The sequence below is a fragment of the Anser cygnoides genome, chromosome 4 (genome assembly GCF_040182565.1).
Source record: "Anser cygnoides isolate HZ-2024a breed goose chromosome 4, Taihu_goose_T2T_genome, whole genome shotgun sequence".
Taxonomy (NCBI): domain Eukaryota; kingdom Metazoa; phylum Chordata; class Aves; order Anseriformes; family Anatidae; genus Anser; species Anser cygnoides.
In genome coordinates, this window is record NC_089876.1 from 25,702,292 (window position 1) to 25,721,385 (window position 19,094).

Consider the following 19,094-nt stretch of genomic DNA (forward strand, 5'->3'; position numbering starts at 1 on the left):
TTCAATCAGATTTCCAAATGTGTAATGGAGAAGTCAGTTGTTCTTCTAAATCCCACCATTGTCCAACAATATAACCATCTACTCAGTCCCTCCAAGTCCAAGCTTAAGCTCTCATGAAGATTTAAAAGAGATGGCAGCTCCTAAATTACCTGTTCAGAAAATAGATTCATTTAAACGTCTGTGAAATTTTGCTATGGTGGCTAAGATTTTTGCGACTGCCAGGTGGTCAGGCCTTTTGAAAATCTACTTGGTGCATGATGTTCTCATGGATCTTCATGTAAGAGACTGCAGAGTGGAAGGGCACTTTTACAGCTCAGGATTTGCATCTGGATACAAGAGACAGTCTATTTTTTTTTTTATTTTTTTTTGCCACTAACTGGGAGCAGCCTTGAAAGAAGCAGTTCCTTCCAACAGGTAGTTTTATCTCAGCCTCTCTTGCAGCTCTCTATTAAAGTCACAACAGAAAAGGGAAAGAATTGACAAAGAAGAAAAGATGTCAAGTGAACTTTCTGACCATTCTTTCATCCTGTATCAATTATCATATTAGTAGAAAATTATGCAAAAAGCAGAAATGTAATCAGTACGGAGTTTCAACATTGCTTGAAGACGTGATACGATATTAGAATAAATGTTTTTACCATTTTTTATTTTAAATTTTATTTTATTTTTAGGGGATTAAATAATATCTATGCAAAGGAGACAGGGAAATGTTGCTCCAAAAGAAAAGCAGATAGCTAACTTAAATCACCCCAGCATCTCCATTTCTATTCATATTCTTTGACCACAACACATTTAACTACATGACATGATATAGATTATATCCCTATTATAAGTACATTATTATAGGAAAATACAATTGTAAGAATAAAAATGTATGTTTTATTTTAAAACTATACATCTCTGGACCAAATCCTGATTTTGACTAGAGCATAAAGCTGCTTAAGCTGTCCCTGCTAAAAAATTTTCACCAACTACAGATGTGATATATACAGAACACCTACATTGACAGCTATTTTGCCTAACAGGTTGGGGTATTCATTTGAAGCATACAACCTGTAATATTCTGATTTTCAGACATTTTATCTATTTAGTTAAAAAAAAAAAGACAAAAAAAGCCTACAACTTATTTTTTTTTTGTCCAACAAGAAACCTATAACTGTGCTGCACTGAGATATAATCTACTTTTCTCACACAGAAATGGTGGATGAGTCATCTGTACCTTTTTACATCAAAGCTAGGAATAACAGTAAGGGTTATTCCAGGGCAGAGCTAGTATATTTATGCTGTCTAGGAGTTGCATCCTTTTTGTCCGCATAAAAATCTCCATCTCTGCCTTTGGTTTTGGAATCCATTCAATAAGAAAAGGAATGAAGCACCTTACATGTGCAATGCATATGGCTCTTTAATTTAAAGAAACAAAGATTGAGTGTATAATGAGTAATTAACTACTCAGAGTTTGAAGATGAAAGTACCAAAGTTCTAGATATTATTAAGTAATGAAGATATAGCTGAGAGCATTGTTCCAATTATGTTAGGTAATTTAGCAGGGAAACACGATCCTTTATCTCTCAGTGCTAATACAGAACTAAGTAGTGCTATAACTTGAAGAGATTCCTGTTCATCACTTCCATGTATTGAGTGATAAGGCTCTCTGTTGTTGTGGAGCAAGGACCGAGTCAGCACTTCATCAGCATTTTGTCAAGCTAAGCATTGCTCAGCTTTGCTCTTTGTCTCATTCAGAGACTTGTGGAACATTCATTAGCGGAGGCAAAGTGCTTCATGGTCCTGGGGGAGAGAATGCTCACTGTGCACCTGAAGAATTATTTGCATTTTCTTTAACTGTGAAGTACAAATGACAACTCCAACTCATTACAGAATAGCCTGTTTTTATCTCAGCCCAGATGAGTAACATCTTCAGGTAGTATTTAAATTGTACAGAACAGTGGGAAAGAAAAAGGGAATCATTTTCCACATAAGTGGCAGAAGTTTGGAAATGAAAGCTATGCATGCCAGGAGGGTGCTGGTTTCCCAGTTTTGCTCAACACTTGTGAGTTTCAAGATGCCAGTGCAATGGCCAGTTGCCATTCACAGGAATACAGTAAAAAAATAAATAACTTTTGACAGAAAGCTTGTTATCTGCCAACCATAAAAACTCCAGGGTATATCCCAAATCAAAGTAATATGCATTCAATTTTTTCCTCTGATTTTCATAGAATAATTTAGGTTGGAAAAGACCCATAAGATCATCAAGTCCAGCCATGTTATTGCATAAGAAGGTAAATTGTGAAGAATGGATTACAATTTAGAATTTTCTCTACTGCTGCTACTTGCAGTTCAAAAGTGGCACCTTAATCCATTTATGCTATTGCATTCTTTAGCCGTTCTGAGTGAGCAGTAGTTCTGTTGTGTAAGACAGACTGACCCCAGAGTGTAATTGATCATAATTAAAGGTAAACTTTCAGCTGACATAAATCTAACTGATAAGAGCTTTCCTTGATATTGGTTTGTACTTATACAGTATCTTTAACACTAGAAAAATTAACTGTTTCAGCACTTGTGCAAATAAAAAAGTCATGGTCTATTGTGGTTTCCTGATTTTTTCTGATATACTCAAGGCAAGTCTTAGGAAAACAGAACCATTCACCACACAAAGCATAGCTTGGCCAAGAAGACAGAGGCATGTAATATCATGAGCAGGATCCCACCTGCTAAACAGTTTGTTCTGCAGTCAGCAGTGTGATGAATTACATTTGTAAGAAGCTCAACAGGCTAGAGTTCATTTTCATAGACCAGTAATGCCTTTTAATTAAACAAACTGTAACTGGCATTTGGGAACTGCTGGAAGAATCATTATGTGAGCAAACTGCACCTGGCTGTGTTTAAATGTAAAATGATTGTCAGAGATCCATGTATGCATTATTACACTATTATTAGCATCTATCAATCTCTCCAGCAGTGTAAGGTTACAAAGGGAATATTTTAGAAAGGATGAGTGAGGGACTGGTGAAAGACAGGAGAAAACAGAAAGAGTGATTATTTCTTCAAACAGAAATCAACCTGCCAAAATAGGAAGGGGTAGCAACCTTTTTTTTTTAAAAATTCATCTGACTACCAGAGAACAATAAACAGGGTTTTCCAAAGCTGTTGCCAAAAAGAAATGGGCTGGAGTAGACACAGTCATTTTCATGACAGCAATTTGCTGCTGATCAACACAACCCTGAAGTATGAAATGTTCCACTGGGGGAAGCAGCAGTGATTACAGACAGATGGGACCAGCATGCTCAAACCAGGACTCACTCAGAGCCATGCTGTTTGCTGACTTTTTCACATGATCTGTGCTCTCAAACAGCTTCATCTGTATCTGCCCACCCTCAGAAAGCCTTGCTCTGCTTCACTTCTGGCTAAGGCCATCCTTACTTATAGGATATTCTCAGATAGGACACAAGCTGTACAACGATCCTACATGGACAGACAACTCAATATTCAAATATCTTGAACAGTGTGATAAACATAAACAAGGATAAAAGCTGTTTTATTACTGAAGATAGGATTTGGGACCTAAATCTAAGATGCTGTTTAAGACAATTATTTTGTTTTGTTTTGTTAGTAATTCAGGGTGACATCATGGGAAGTGTAAATAAACCTTAGAATTACCACCAGCATTTGAATAATTAGCAGAACAAGATGCTTCTACTCATGACAGGTAATCATATTTGAAAAATCGTACTCATATTATTAGAAAGCAAGGCCCAAAGGAACCTTACAATGTGAACTGAGAGTAATATAACAGGCAAGAAAAATATTTAGCAATTTTAAATATTTTATGAACACAGCCAAGTATAAGCAACTCTAGATAAGTTTACCATTTCTGTTTGGGCAAGTGGTGAAACACTAAAGACTAGTCACCACTCTTTCAAGTTGACCTATATGCTCTCTTTTATTTCCAGCCCATCTTGTTGTTTTGACTAGAACCAGAAAATAAAAGGTTCAGAAAAAATAAGCACGTAAATTCAGAGTGTTTTTTAAACTTGAGAAAAAGTTCAATTTTATTGAAACTCCATTCTCATTTTAATCTGTATCTCCCTGTTCCCAGTGATAAGGAGATAATGGTGAGATAAACAGAGAACAAATGTTGAATAATAATTCTTTTCCATACTTGTAGGTATAACTTTTAATACGAAGTAGTATCCCATAAACGTTAAGAAAGTTAAAGGAAGTTAAATGGTATAATCTAGGTCAAATCTTCTTCTAAGAATAAAGACTAATTCTTAGATATCCAGGACTTGTAAATTGTTTAGAATTGCATAATTAATATTAACATTCTTTTCATGATCCATCTGTGATCCATTGTTTCAGTTCTCTGGTCTTCCACACTATTTACAGATGTATCTTTAGGTAGGCAGATGCTATGCAGCTCCGGTCATACATTTTTAATTTACGGATGGCAGCATTTCTCTAAGTGATATGCAGTAGACTTTTTTTTTTTTTCCCTCTCTTACATTAATTAATTTCTGTTTCCAAGGTGCTTTGGTAGCAATGATCTTCCAATTTGCCTGTTCTCCATTGTCTGTGACAGAAAATTGGTAGGATATGTTGCGAATCACCATTTCTATTTTCATACTTTGACTTCCCAATTTTCCAGATATTTAGAAATGTTTATATTTTTTGCATGTCAAGCGAATGTTGCATAAACTTTTATGCTGTTGTTCTGCCTCTCTTTGAAGTAATACAATCATAAACCATCACCAAGATAACTTAATACAGTGAAAGTTCATGCTAAAAGACTTCCAAATGGTCACATGATTCATGCAGAAAAATAACGTTATACAATTTTGTAGGCATTACAGCTGTATACAGGCATGTCACAACACAAGCTATGTCTTCCAGGAATAATGTTCTTCTTGCAAAAACAGGTGGTTTACAACTTCAAAATACCTATATTTTAGCCTCCTCTATGGTGAATTTTCTTCCTAACTTTGTTGTAACTAGAAAAAACTCTAGAATAATTTTCAACTAGGACTTCAGTCTGACAACAAGGGGATTTGAGGTTTTGGAAAATTTTTGCAGCTACTACATCTGAATTTTTCTGATATGTATTTATTTATTTATTTATTTATTTTAACTCTGCATTTCACTGGCACAGCCTACTTCTTAAGACATGCTATTTAAATTTAAGGAGCAGTTTTAATTATTATTTCTTTTATGCAATAACAACAATGCAAAATATATATGTATATGTATATATATGTTATGTATATCCAAGAAGCAAATCACAGAGCTTATATCTCCTGTAAGACTGTAACATAATTTTGTAGGAGTATAGATTTCAATTTCCTGATCCAGCAAATACATCAAAGAGAAGTTTTTTATAATGCCACTCAGATTGTTCAGCTGAAAGCCATTTATCAAACATAGCAGATAATCAAATGTTAGTAAAATTAGCTTATAACTCTTCTACCACTGCACCTGTAGAGAACAATTGTTTCCCTGGTTGTATGTAAGGTTACAGTGAACTACAATAAATCTTTCAACACAAAATAGGCACAGAAAGGAACATGGCATATCTCATTGCCAAAGAAAATTTATGGTTAGGACAGGTGTTGATGTCTGCATGATGTGTTCTATATAGGTTAATGCAGGTATTAAACATGTTCTTGTTAAACATACTCTAAAACATCTATTAGAATAAAAACATATTTCAGAAATTGTAGCATTTCCCCACTGAAATTTTGTTTTGCAGGAAGAAAAATCTCTTAGAAGTTAGTGCTCATTGTCTCAAAAGATCCACTTTGCAAATACTATATTTGTAAGTAAAATTATACCACCACTGTTCCTCTTGTATAGGAAATCTTGGTACTCTGAAATGATTGATCAGGAAAGGCAAGGTAAAGGAAGTTTAAAATAGGTGATTTAACTGAGAGCAGTTTTAAACTTTCTTTACTTTCACCTTCCCAAGCAGTTCATTTCAGAGATGACAACATTACAGTTACTGTGTTAACAAATCAAAGAACAAAACTGTACTATACGCTGGCACAGCTATTGAAAGTTGAGAAGCTATCAAGCTCTTAGTGCAGATGAAGATCAACATCAGAAAAAGCAAGTGTACCTTCCATTTGCTTTGAGGCCACTTTGCTCACCCAAAAAGCAAACACTGTATTTAGTAAAATAAATACACTGAGAAACTGTCATGGAGCTTCACCCAGGTGAAGTCACTTCATGGACGTGCACTGAAGAAAATAATGGTCCAAGGGTGGCAAAATCATTCTATAAGACTTGTTTCCAATCAAGTGATAAATATTTCTCCTTTTCATAACACATTCAAAATGCATTGCAGTTTTATTCAGTTTATAACGTGAATTTCTTTCACTTGGTGCAGAGCATTCTCTCCACCATGTCTCCTCATATTGAGATGAATCTTGGTTATCAGTTTGGACTGGCTAAAAAACTCCAAATGTTTTCATTTGACATCATTAGTCAAACAAATTGATATAAAATAATCATCCTAGAATAATGCTTTGTGTGGTTTATAATGACTGATATACTCAAAGAAACTAAAGTGATCAGACAACACTTAAACTCTGATTTTAAGTACTACTTAATTCTGGAGGCATTTGTCACTAGAGACTCATTTTGTAGGTGAGATCATAATAAGAGTGAAAGGTTTCAGGTATCTTTTTTTTGTGTAAGAGCCCATAGCACACTTTGTAAATGAAGAGAAAGTGTTTCTACACCTTGCTGAGACTTGGTTTGGATATTACCTGACTACTGACTTAAAATTGCAATAGAAGTTCTTGGCTATAAATAAACATTATTTTTGTATGGTGATAGTATTGGTTGATAACAATTTTCTGAAATTAAGTTCTGTGGATACTGCTGTATCTTAACAGATAGTGTTGTAACTTAACAGAACTGCATTGTCTGGGATTAAGTGCCAGATGTTTCCACTGAGGATGCAGTGGACTTCCTTTGTACTAGCAGTGGAAGTTTCAAAATTATTAGCAGTCTAACATCAGTACAGGCCAACTGTAACAAGATTACTTGTGGGACAATTTGTCTAGCTCTAATACTTTATTGTTACTTGTCTTGTGCATCCTAACACTGTATTTTTCTTGGTGTCTTTATTGTGTTGATGAGTGGAGAAGAAGATGCTAGCAAACTGAATCACAGACATCTCTTTAACAGCTTATATATATACATATATATTTAATTATTGAAAAAGAATGAAGTAAAATCATTTAATAAATGTCCTTTTTTTTTTTTTTTTTTTTTTACAATGTTTACTACATTAACTGAGAATGATTTTAACTACGTTTTAAGGACTGTATGATAGCATTTTTCAAATTAACAATAGCAATTATATTTCATTTATGACCAACATTTTGGCAATTTCTTAATATCTGTAGCTTTTAGGACTATATTTTGGTCATTATTATTACTTGGAGTAATAATTTCTTCTATTATTTTTGAAGAATAAATGAAATTGCCTGCTCAAAAAAAAAAAAAAGGGAATATGACAGATGTTTTTTGAGGTGTGATTTGATCCTCTAAATGCTTAGATTTCCTTATATGTCATCAGCTATTAAATAAATGACTGTGCTGAATATAGAGCATAAGATACTCTGTGGATAAATGGTACCTTAAAATTTCTTTCAAGTCACTGTCTTTCCTCTGGAAAGAAAAAGAAAGATGAGATCTACCAGGCTGATGAGATCTGTAAGGTACAGAAGATAGAAACACTTATCTAGTGTAAACAGCTAAACTATTACCTGTCCTAACCCATCCCATACCTCAGACTACCTAAAAGTAGATGTTACAAGACAATCTAGGTACAATTTGTCTGTCTTCAGGCCTCTTTCACCAAAACCAAGAACATTTCAAAGCACTTCATGATGTTAGATTATCGTTGGACACCGCTACTGGAGAACCTTTTTCAAACAACTTCTAGTGCCTTGTGTAAACTACTGAGGGCAAAACTATTTTTGGCTTCTTTTGCTTCTTCCCTTTCAATGTTTGTGGACATTGAAACTGCAACAATGAAATCCTTCTCTCTTCTTGCAAAACCATTCAACATTTCCAAGCGAGACTTCCCAGAAACTCTCTCCCTTTTCCTCTGGAAGGATTTCTTGGAGATGTCAACTTGGTAAGCATGAAGAGAGAGAAATAAAGAGTGAGTGAGCAAAAGCGGAAAACAAGCATTATGTCGCAGTGTGGTTTCTTCCAGGGAGAATTTCAGGATAGATTAGAATTACTTACAGGAATTAATTTTTGCTTCTGATTTTCAAAGGCCTCATTTATTCTTATCATATGCAAAAAGAAATAAATACACTAATAAGAAAATACTGATAGGCATCCCAAAGCATGCTAAATAACATCCAATTAGGCATGGACAGATACTGCTCTTTTTTTTTTTTTTATTTCCTACAAATTTGAACACTCTATTAAATTTTGCACCGGCTGACTTCCTTAAGTAAATCAAATAACTTTTATTTGTATTTATTTTTATTTTTTTAACCCAGAGTCAGTGCAATGCTGGTAGCAGGCAGCTTTGGCTTTAGAAAGTACATGCAAGCAGAGGCATCAGGGTCTAGCAGAAATCACAAACCTGAGGGAGATAACTTGTTCTCTTAGTTGGAGTAGGGTCACCTGAGAGCAGGCTGTATGAGTGCGTTCTGGAAGAACGGTAACAGGAACTACTGGGAGGTGAGCTCAAATGTAGTCTTTGTACTTCATGAACCCTTCATGAACCCTTCATGAACCCTTCATGAACTTCATGAATAGCTGAAGCATTACAAAGAGCTGGGAGAAGCAGGGTTGCACCCTGTACTCCATTGCTATGTTATCGCAACTATTTTTTCTGGTTTGAAGTGAAAACTCTTTGACACCTCCTGCACAGCAGTCTGTGCTGGAGGGTATGTGGGAAATCCTACAGGGCCAGAAAAAATGCTATGTTATGTTGTGTTATTTGAGGAACAGAAAGGGTCACAACGCACATATACACGGTGTGAGAGGTTGGACAGGCCTCCTTTTGTTTTCCGAGTACTCAGTCAACTGACTTGAATGCTGAGAATAATGTTATAAGCTATTTTTGTTTTCCATAAAATGGCTTGGGATTCTTTTGGAAGAAAAGAACTATATAAAAATCACATGTAACATTATTACTACTTCTGTTATTTTCATCTGATATTCCCAACATTGATATATGATCTGAGAAGTAAAAATGAAGTATAGACATATATAAAGAAACTATACATATGCCTTAAGCATAATGAAATCCTATATCTATTTTATATTGCTGTTGATGAGCAATTTTGAAGATGCCAGCTTTAGGGAAGTAAAAATCTGCTGTTTTACAATCTGCACTATATGGTGGATGTACAGGTAAGAGAGACAAGAATTGCCCAGGAGCTAGAAGATCAAACAATTCAGTTTCCTGCTGGATCTCAGCCTTTCTCTGTAACTGTGACAAGCTCCTCAGAATTAACTAGCCCTATGAAACTGAAACAGAAAAAAATTAGAAGCTTCCTGTGTTGGAACATTCAATCAAGCAGAAGAACAGATTCTTCTGTACCGCTTTTGGAAATGGGTATATTCCTAGGGCTGCTGTTTGTGGAGGAAGAGAGTGCCAGAAAGTAGGCAGATAAGAGGCACACAAGTACTTGTGCTGTTTTGAAATCTGAAAAAAACAGTGGCTGAACCACTTTCTTGAACACAACGGAACTACTGTCTGTGTTTGAGACTGTTCCAGTCTCTCTGTCTACCTAGTGTAGGGGTTCAGCTCTTGATGCTCTCATTTGTAAATTGGTATCGATACATCTTACCAGCTTACTGATGGTAAGCTTACAGTATGATAACTGGTGATACAATTTCACTGTCACAATGACGGGGTCACAGACTCCAAGTCCTACAGTTATGGTCCCTGTAAATACCAAACTGGATAAGGAAAAGTGTAGTGTTATCAAAGTGATACTTTTAAGAGGAGGTCAGGACATGGTTTGACTCGAGTATATGACCTGCTATGTTGCAGAAAATTAGTCTTTATTTTACAGTGCACTACTAAAATGCACAGGTTCTTGTATTTAATAAAATTCAAGTTCTGAATTTTCCCAAATGTTGACATAGTGCCAGGTCCTTGAAGACAATGTAAACAGAACTAACAGCCTTAACGTAGTAGAGCACTTTAGAGAGTGCTTAAATTAAAAAATAAGTGAACACTGTGCTTTTGCTGCGTGAGCCTTTGGGGAGTTTGAACTACGAACAGTGAAATGGAACAGAATGTGATTTTGTACTGAGACTGCACACCATGGCTGTTTGCAATTCCTTCGGTATGCGTAAACAGACCTTACCTGCCAAGGAAAAATATGTTACTTTGGAACATGAGTTCCATTCATTGCAAGAGGTCTTCTGGCCTGGGAGTCAATGCTTTCTGAAAAATGCCATTAAATCTTTAATTTGAAATAGACAACCTATAATGACAGACCAAAGGGACTAGTTCACAACTCTATTAGCACTGTATAATGCTGTAGAGTTTTCGCTAGACCACAGACCTTCAGTCTCCAGCCATCTCTTTCAAAGAGTGTTACACATTTTCATCTAAAGAGTGTCTTGGTGTCTTTCATTAAATACTATGCATTTTGGAAAACATGTATGTTCTGAGGAAATGTCATGTAAAAAAATAAAAACATTTTGGTGATTGTTTTTTAGGTTAACTTTTCAGAAAGAATACATTTGTTTTAGTACACATTTAGTATGGATTTTGGAAGCCTTTTAAAAGTCAAAAGACAGTACAAACTTTTCAGTCTTGCAGAAATTAAATGTTTATTTAATTTTTTTTTTCTGCAGAATTTCTTCAACAGTCAGTCATAGCTGCCTTCCCTTCTGAGTGTAAAATAAAAATAAAAATTCAAAACAAATCATAATTAGAAAACTACTGTTAGACCTCAACTCTTCTTGCCAATTATTGATATTGATTCAAGCCCTAAGTTATGCAATACCAGTTTTGAATTGAACGGCTTAATTTAAAACTTGTAGATATGCAAACATGTATGAATATATATATATGTGCACATGCATTCATGCATACATATATCTATATATACATCTTTTTTCTTGCGCAACATTTTCTTTAGATCATGAATGTTGCATTTACTCACTGAAGCATCTCTTGGTGCAGGGTTTGTAATGCACTTTAGACTCCTTCTTCAGCCGACTTAGTGGATAGGAGATACTTTGCTGGTCTGATAGTATCTAATTGCAAAGCCAAGAGGTGCATATTTCAGTAGAACACTGAGATGTTGAAAGATGATATTCTGAGACAGAGAAGGGCATATCAGCCATTGATTTAGGTCAATGAAGCAATTCACTATTGCATGAATAAGATTAGTTGAATGTTATACCTGAACATAGTAAAAACCTTCTAAAATCTCTTATGTGATAAAAGCTGGCATTAAAATTTGGGCTTTTACTTTTGGCAAAGTATTATACAAGCTCAATAATCTTAGCAGAAAAAGATTCTGTTTTTACTAAAAGATTTCTGTTTTTACTAAAATAGAGTTGCTTATATAAAGTAAAATATAGAGCTGGTTTTTCATTGCTTGTTTGTTTTTTTTTTTTGTTTGTTTGTTTGTTATTGGAAACAAGTACTTTAAAAGTGCAAATTTGCAGGTGACACCACCATTGAAATAAATTATATATGAGTATGAATATAAATAGATATTCTTTTCACACCAATGAGATTAAAACATGCATTCATACTTCTGTCCAGAGGGAAGATTAGAAAAAAACCCAAACATCTGATGACTTTCAAAGTGTTGCTGTCACAGTTTTCCTTTGCAAGCAAATAAAAATGAAGCTAACAACATGGATATTCCTCTCCCTGCTAGGCTTGTCTATTTACTTGCTTGCAGACATGATCATATACAAAGGCTTTCAGAAAAAAAAAAAAATTACAACTGCTTTATGAATAACCCCAAGGTGCACCACTGGTCCTTACACAAGTAGAAAAACGTCAGCTTGGACCACTTCCTCTGCTCTGAATTTGGCCAGATCCCAACTGTGCTGCAAAAATATCCATGATACGAGTTTTGGTCCAAAGAACCTCTCAAAGTCAGCAAGGCAGACATAAAAATGTCATAAAAGATATTAAAATCTATAGCCTTGGGAAAGCAATTCACGACAAATATGCTGAAGAAACAATCTAGTATTATTATTCCATAATTCATTTTATAAATTTCCCTCACAAATAGGATTGTGAGTGTTATCTACGCAGACTGGAGGATTGGTTAGGGTCAGCATAGATACGCAATTAGCAGAGGAACACGGACTTTTTTGCTGCTACTTCAGTTGCAATGGGATTTTGAAGCTAGGATTAAGATACATTGGGGCAGATCTGAGCCCAGAGACATCTACGGGAGTTTTACAGTGTATGAATTTAAACAGCTTTCAGAAGTACCATGGAAACGCCTGGCTGTTACACAATATTTTCAGAGCTACTGAGAAGTCTGTTATTATTGTTGTGGCAGCTGTTGTACGGAAAAGGTAAATTCTCAAATACACTTTCATGATATTTGTGCAGCTCCAGCAATATGCCTTGCTTAAAAAAAAAGGCAAAAAACAAAACAAAAAACAAAACAAAACGAAAAAACAACAAAGTGTTGAAACAACTTGGAGATTTGTATATTTGTCCATTCCATAATATATTTGCTGTTGTGTACTTTCATTAGCTAACAGGATTTCTTTTTTAAAAAAAACTTCAGAATGTCATATATTAGTGACCTTGTCTTTGTTTTATTGTTTACTACATTTTGTCTCACTGTCTGTCTTTTATATCATATTTCTTGCATTATGATCTCTAGTTTGTACTGCTCTAAATTTGTTGGTACCCCACAATTTGTTTTTTGCTTTATTATCTCTTTTTGGTTATTTCTGTCTTTTCATCTCTTTTTCAGTCTCCTTCATCCCTTCTTTTTGCTCTGTCTTTTGTTTTGAGAAAAAAAAATAAAAAAAGAGAAGAAAAGAGAAAAAATAAAAAAGAGAAAAAAAAGAGAGAATTAAAAAGAGGAAAAAAAAAAAAGGCAGCTGTTCCTGAATCACTGAGTGGCATCTGTGTCATGAAGTCATGTAGGTTATGCTGCTGCTGTTGCTGTCTACTAGCTGGTCCAAGCAAAATTTAAGCTGTTCAGACTGACGCAATAAAATATCCAGTGCCTTTGGATGCTTCTTTGGATGTTGGTAGCACGATGCTATTAACTTGTGAGCTGTAAATGATGCAGAGCATTGAAGCTAAAGCAAGTTTATTTCCCTCTGCAGCCTTAAATCACTTCCTTGACAGTCTTTCACTATGGACAACTTCTTTGAAACACACCTTGGCCCATGTGCAAGAGACTTTCTGAATCTGACACAAAAAGTTGCTGCCTCTGGCCAAATGATTTTCTTAAACTTCAGGTTTCAATGAGAATCCCAGTTAAGTACAAGAAAATGGTCAATGTAAGTCACTCCAAATCTTTTGGTTTGTACATTTTTCGAACTTCCACAACCTAAGCAAAGTTTTGTCATGCCCATTAACCCGAGAATTACCTTCTCTTTATCTTCAGCTAAAATTTTCTATGCAAGTATGAGTCATACAAGACGATTTTAATTTGAAGTTTGTTACATTAAATTGTAAATATTCATTTTCAAAAATGTCTTTCTATTCATTTGCTTACATTGCTTGCCATTTATTATGTTTTTTCAACAGTTCCAGCCTAGGAAGGAAAAGCAGAGTGTTCAAACATTATTCTGCTGATTTATTTCAAAAGCATAGCAGAGTGTTCAAACATTATTCTGCTGATTTATTTCAAAAGCATATTCTAGCAACTAAACATTACAGGCTGTAGTTGGTGAATTGGATAGAAAAATAGGAATTAACATAGATTTTCATTAAGGAAAAACAAAAACAAATAAACACATGTAAATCTCTCTAATTATCTTTTTTTTTTTTTTTTTTTTTTTTTTTAATTACCAGTGTGGTTCAGGACAGGTGACAGGAAGGATTTTCTCTGGTATGATAAAGTCCTGGCAAGGATAAATTATGTGCGTCTTTAGCACAGAAAACAAGGCATTTAATAAAATTTCCCTAAAGAATTATTTAATCAATGCCCTTGATATTTCTTTGCAGAGCAAACAAGAGGTTTTCTTCACTGTCACAACAGGGAAAAAATAAAGGAATAAGCGTAAAAGTGACTCTGTGTACACACCTTCCACTTGATATCTTTCCAGATTACTTTACAACTTTCCATTTTTCCATGTCTTCAGCTGCTTATTTGTATGCTACAGGGACACCACAGCCCTGATGCTTCAGTAGATAATGACTGTCTGTATCTCTCCTGCCAGCCCCTGCTGTCTGGGAACAAACAGCATTAAAGATTAGAGCTATGAAGCAACACGAATTTCCATCCTGTTGAATGGTTTTCCACTTCAAAATTTATTTTTACTCCAAAGAGGAGAAAACAATGAGTATGTGAAATTATCTTGTGAAAGAATATTTTAAGACCTCCTCTTGGTTACTTCTGCAAAGGATAAACTCATCTTCCTTCCATGCACAGTTACTACAATATTTGTCAGTGTCTATGTAGATTACTTGCCTTTTAAGCAGAGGACAAGCTAATCCTTTCACTTGGGATGTGTGAATAATATTCTGGAGAAGAGTCAATTTGCAGTAGAGATATAACAGATTTTCAGCCCAGAAAAAAAGACCAGAGAAAAGTAGCTCTCTTTTTGTAACATTATTTATATATATATATATTTTTTTTCCCCTAAAATGAAAGTTCTGAATTCTATTCAAAGAGAAATAAATACTGATGTATGACAACATGCTTCTTTCCTAGGATGGGAGATGGAAAATAGGTAAATTACATATATCTGCAATTAAACTTCCCGCAATCTGTAAGTGATCTGTAAAACTCACATGTTCTTCTGAGAATTCTTTGCTGTACATTGAACCATGTAGACATCTTTTTAAATAGAATATGTTTTTAAAGAGGCATTTTTCTTCAATTTAAATAGTAAGATAAATAATGACCTCATTATTTGACAAAATCTCCAATGGCTTCTACCCGGTTTTGTCTTTATGATTATTACATGACATAGTTCAAAAGTATCCATACACCCATCAAGCTTTGCTTTGCATAGATTGGTACAGTGCATTATAGGTATATTTACTTATTATTTTCTGACTTGTGGTTTTACTCCTGGAATAGCACTGAAATAATGAAATTTCCTTTGCAATATACTATAGATAACTCAAAAACCTTGGAAATGTCTTACTAACTTTTAGAAAAGCAAGGATTTTAGCTCTTTATTGGTACAGAGTGTCTTTGATTAGAGCAAAGATTCTCAGGCTTTTTTAAAATGTACTATTCTCTCTTGGACAAAATAACCCCTGTAGTATTTACACTCCATATTTTTCTTCATCATAGTAATGAAATATGAGGTATAAACTTATACCTATGAAGAATTGGCCTGCATTGTAACTTATTATAGCCAATGGAACTGTGTCCCCTAACTGCAGTGGGCTTTGATTTGGAGACTGAATACACACAAAATGTACTTTTTAATGTTGGCTGGATTTTAGAATAATTTAACTTGGGTCCCCACTAAAAAATTAGTGATAAATCTGTCCCCTCTCCAATCATGATCTAGCTCAGCATGGAGATAAAATATTCTATGTCAGTGTTGGTTCATGGATGTGATAGAGCTTTTAGCTTTAGCTCTTGTCCTTGCTGAAAGGAGGCTGTTAACACCCTAGCTATCAAGTCTGGACTTCATCTGGATACTACCAGACTGTGTTTGTATAAACAAACAGGAGTCACTGTTGTAACAGAATCAGGCAGTTTTAAAAACAGTGGGGAGCCCTGCATTCAAGTTTCTGTTGTTTCTTTGAAGAATTTGTGCTTTTGCAAATGAAATGGGTTTAACCCAAAGCATTGTGTCTTACAGCTTGGGGAAGGTTGGTGAATCTGTGTCCAGTACAACAACAAAAGAGTAATGACTTATTCAAATTTGGAAGCCCACCAGTTCTAAAATATGTCTGTTTCTTGAAAATGTTGTGCTTGATTAACTATCTCCAAAGCTTTCCAAAAGAAGTAAAGTTGCACCTGACTTTGATAAGCAATTTAAATTGCCTTAAGGTGGTGATTACAAACACTTAGTTCCTCACACTCCATCTTTACATCTCAAAAAAGTACAGAAAAGATTGTGTTTCTCTTTTTTGCTTAAACAATATTTTTAATGAAATTGTTCAATATTTGGATGTTATTACAGCAGCCAGAAAAAAATAAATTGTTAACACTTCATATACTGCAATTGGAACTTATTTTTTTTCTTTTCCAGGTGTCATCAGTGCCAGAATTTGGCCGTATAATAATTTATACAACCAGTCTTCGTGTGGTGAGAACCACCTTTGAAAGATGTGAACTGGTTAGAAAGATCTTTCAAAACCACAGAGTTAAATTTGAAGAAAAAAATATTGCTCTCAACAGTGACTATGGAAAAGAACTAGATGAGAGATGCAGGAGGGTGTGTGAAGTTCCCTCCCTCCCTGTTGTGTTTATTGATGGCCATTACCTTGGGGTAAGTAAAACATGAGACTATGAAGTCTGTAAGAACAGAAGAAAGTTATGTTTTTATGAAATTGTCTGCAATGTTGGAGTGATGGGAACAAAGACAGAGGCCCCTTTGTGGGATGTGTTGTACCCATCCACACTGGTAGGTTTGATGTAAAGACACAACAGAGCTGGGGAGAGGCTTTCAGGAGGGGAGTAAGATGAAGTAATGCAATCTAAGTGATGCTGTGTTTCTAAGAAAAGAGTTCATCTTTGTAGTTAAAACCACGGAAATCTAGAGAAATAGATTTTTTTTTTCCTCATGAAAACCTGTGTATATTATTGACCCAGGAAAATTAACACAGAAAACTTACCTGTCATTTAGTAATAACTCTGTTGAATATGAGAATGTCTAACAGCTTGGGGCTTAAGAGCTTAAACATGCACTGAATTTTATATAACATAGTCTGTATCAGGCAACTATAATCAATGGAACATTGTTTTAGGTACAGAATGGTTAATACTTAAAATCTAGCAATAAAAACAGCCTAACTCTGCTCGGTTGTGAGACATAACTCCAAGTAGAAAACTATAACTGAAATTTGTACGTTGGTACTCTGTGTCTAAAACTGCACCTTTGTATTAGGGATAACCTGTTCTTTAGAAATGTTTCTTTCATAAACTGAAAAATCAGAGTTTAAAAGCAAAAAAATCTGGAAAGCAACCAACAAAATAGGTTGGGAGCTCAGAAAAGGTATTTGTCTCAAGTGGTGAAGAACTAGCAATTAACACCAACCGCGAGATCATGATTTGTGGAGGCAAACTGTATTTAAACACAGCAGGGTTATTTTGTTGGTATTGCCTAATGCTTTCATTTTTATAAAAGATTTAAGTAATGGAATAAAATGCAATCAAAAAACAGCATACAATTGGTGCTGGGGCTGCAAAAATGCTCAAGCACGCATTCTTCCCTTCCTTTCGTGGCACTGGCAGGATTCTGCCAAACTCTTAATGCTATGCTTAAGGCTGGTTTCTCTGAGCAGTCCACTTCACCAGACAACACTAGTACTTGCAAAATGGACCATGCACAGGGTATTAGCAGACAGAGAAATTTAGTTCACATTAGAGACTGCTTTTATCAAATCCCTGAGACAGAGAGCTCTCCAACCAGCCAGCAACAGAAGTCCTTCTTAGAAGAAAAGCTTAAAATTCACCAGGATTCAGACTAAGATTTTCTTACCTAACTGTCATATTAAAAATAATAATAATAAAAAAACACAACACAATGAGTTATGACCAAGTCCAAGAAAATCTCACTGTGATCAATTTGTCAAAACAAATCAGGTAAAATACTGAAATATATCGAATAAATTATTTGCTAAGCTCTAGCTGATGCCCAATTATAGTCACTTTGGTGTGATGGATGGCCCATTAATTCACTGCCGCTTTTTTTTTAGAAGATCATGGGAAACTTGTCTTTAACAGATGAGCAACAGTGTAACAAGCAATACAATTTTATTAAAACTATTTAATTATTTTATGAGATATTTAACAGACATATAGAAAGGAAGGAAAGTGAATTAGGAAGCTAGATAAATGTGGGAGAGATATCAAACTGTCAAACTACCTGCTGACACCAGTGGGTAAAAAGAAGTAAGAATTTAGTGTTCTGGTCTACATACATTTATTACAGCATGGAAACTCCATTCATATTATTTAAGACAAGAAAAAGTACCTGTTGATCTGGTAAAAAACAAAATAGGCCAAAATCAAATCACTGAGGAAGAGCAATAAGTTGGAGGGTAGTTTGCATATCAGGAAGGTTACAAAAGTTTTACCAGTCTTTCAGGATCTGGCCATGAAGCAATCACTCCCCAGCTATTTCAATGCCTCGTGGATGTGACACCTTAAGAAGACAACTTGTCAGGGACTCACAGGGCAGCAGGTTGGCTGCCTCCTGCACTGGGCTTGTGTTTCAGCAAAATGTGATTGAGAACTCACATGGAATTTGGTCTCATTGGTAACAGTGGACATTTCTGTAATAGCTTTTATGATAATTATATTCTGATATGCAAATGTAAAACAGAAATCCAGAAGCCTGGTGTGTCAGTAAATTAATGACGCAATATTTTGTCTCTCTCTTGCTCTCTCTCTCTTTTTAATTTTGAATATTTATTTCCTGGCAAATCCCTCCCTAAAGGAGATTGCATGAAGCAATACAAAAGAGAATCTATATTGAGCCAGGCACCTTTCAATGAGTCATAGGATAAAAAAACACCCTAATTAAAATATGAAGAGTTTTGAAAAGGGACAAGATTATTTTTAATGAGATAAATGTAACAAAAGCACCAGAACACAGCATATGTGCATGTGACATAGCACACGGTATTTGAGCTGCTCAGAAATCCTGACAGGGTTGCTAGAGTACTGCAAGCTGTGTGGATAAATCTTCACAATACTGTGGAATTTATCATTGCCTACACAGGGGGAATGAGACAAATCAGCTACTTGGGCAGA

At 35.0% G+C, this 19,094-nt stretch overlaps 1 protein-coding gene across 1 annotated transcript in view; it reads left to right on the forward strand.

Moving 5' to 3' along the window:
- Window positions 1-19,094, forward strand: part of GRXCR1 (glutaredoxin and cysteine rich domain containing 1) — a 39,671-nt gene that overhangs the window by 11,169 nt on the left and 9,408 nt on the right. The window contains exon 2 of the mRNA XM_013199843.3: window positions 16,366-16,605. Within this exon, the coding sequence (XP_013055297.2) occupies window positions 16,366-16,605 (240 nt within the window). The remainder of the gene's footprint in view (window positions 1-16,365; window positions 16,606-19,094) is intronic.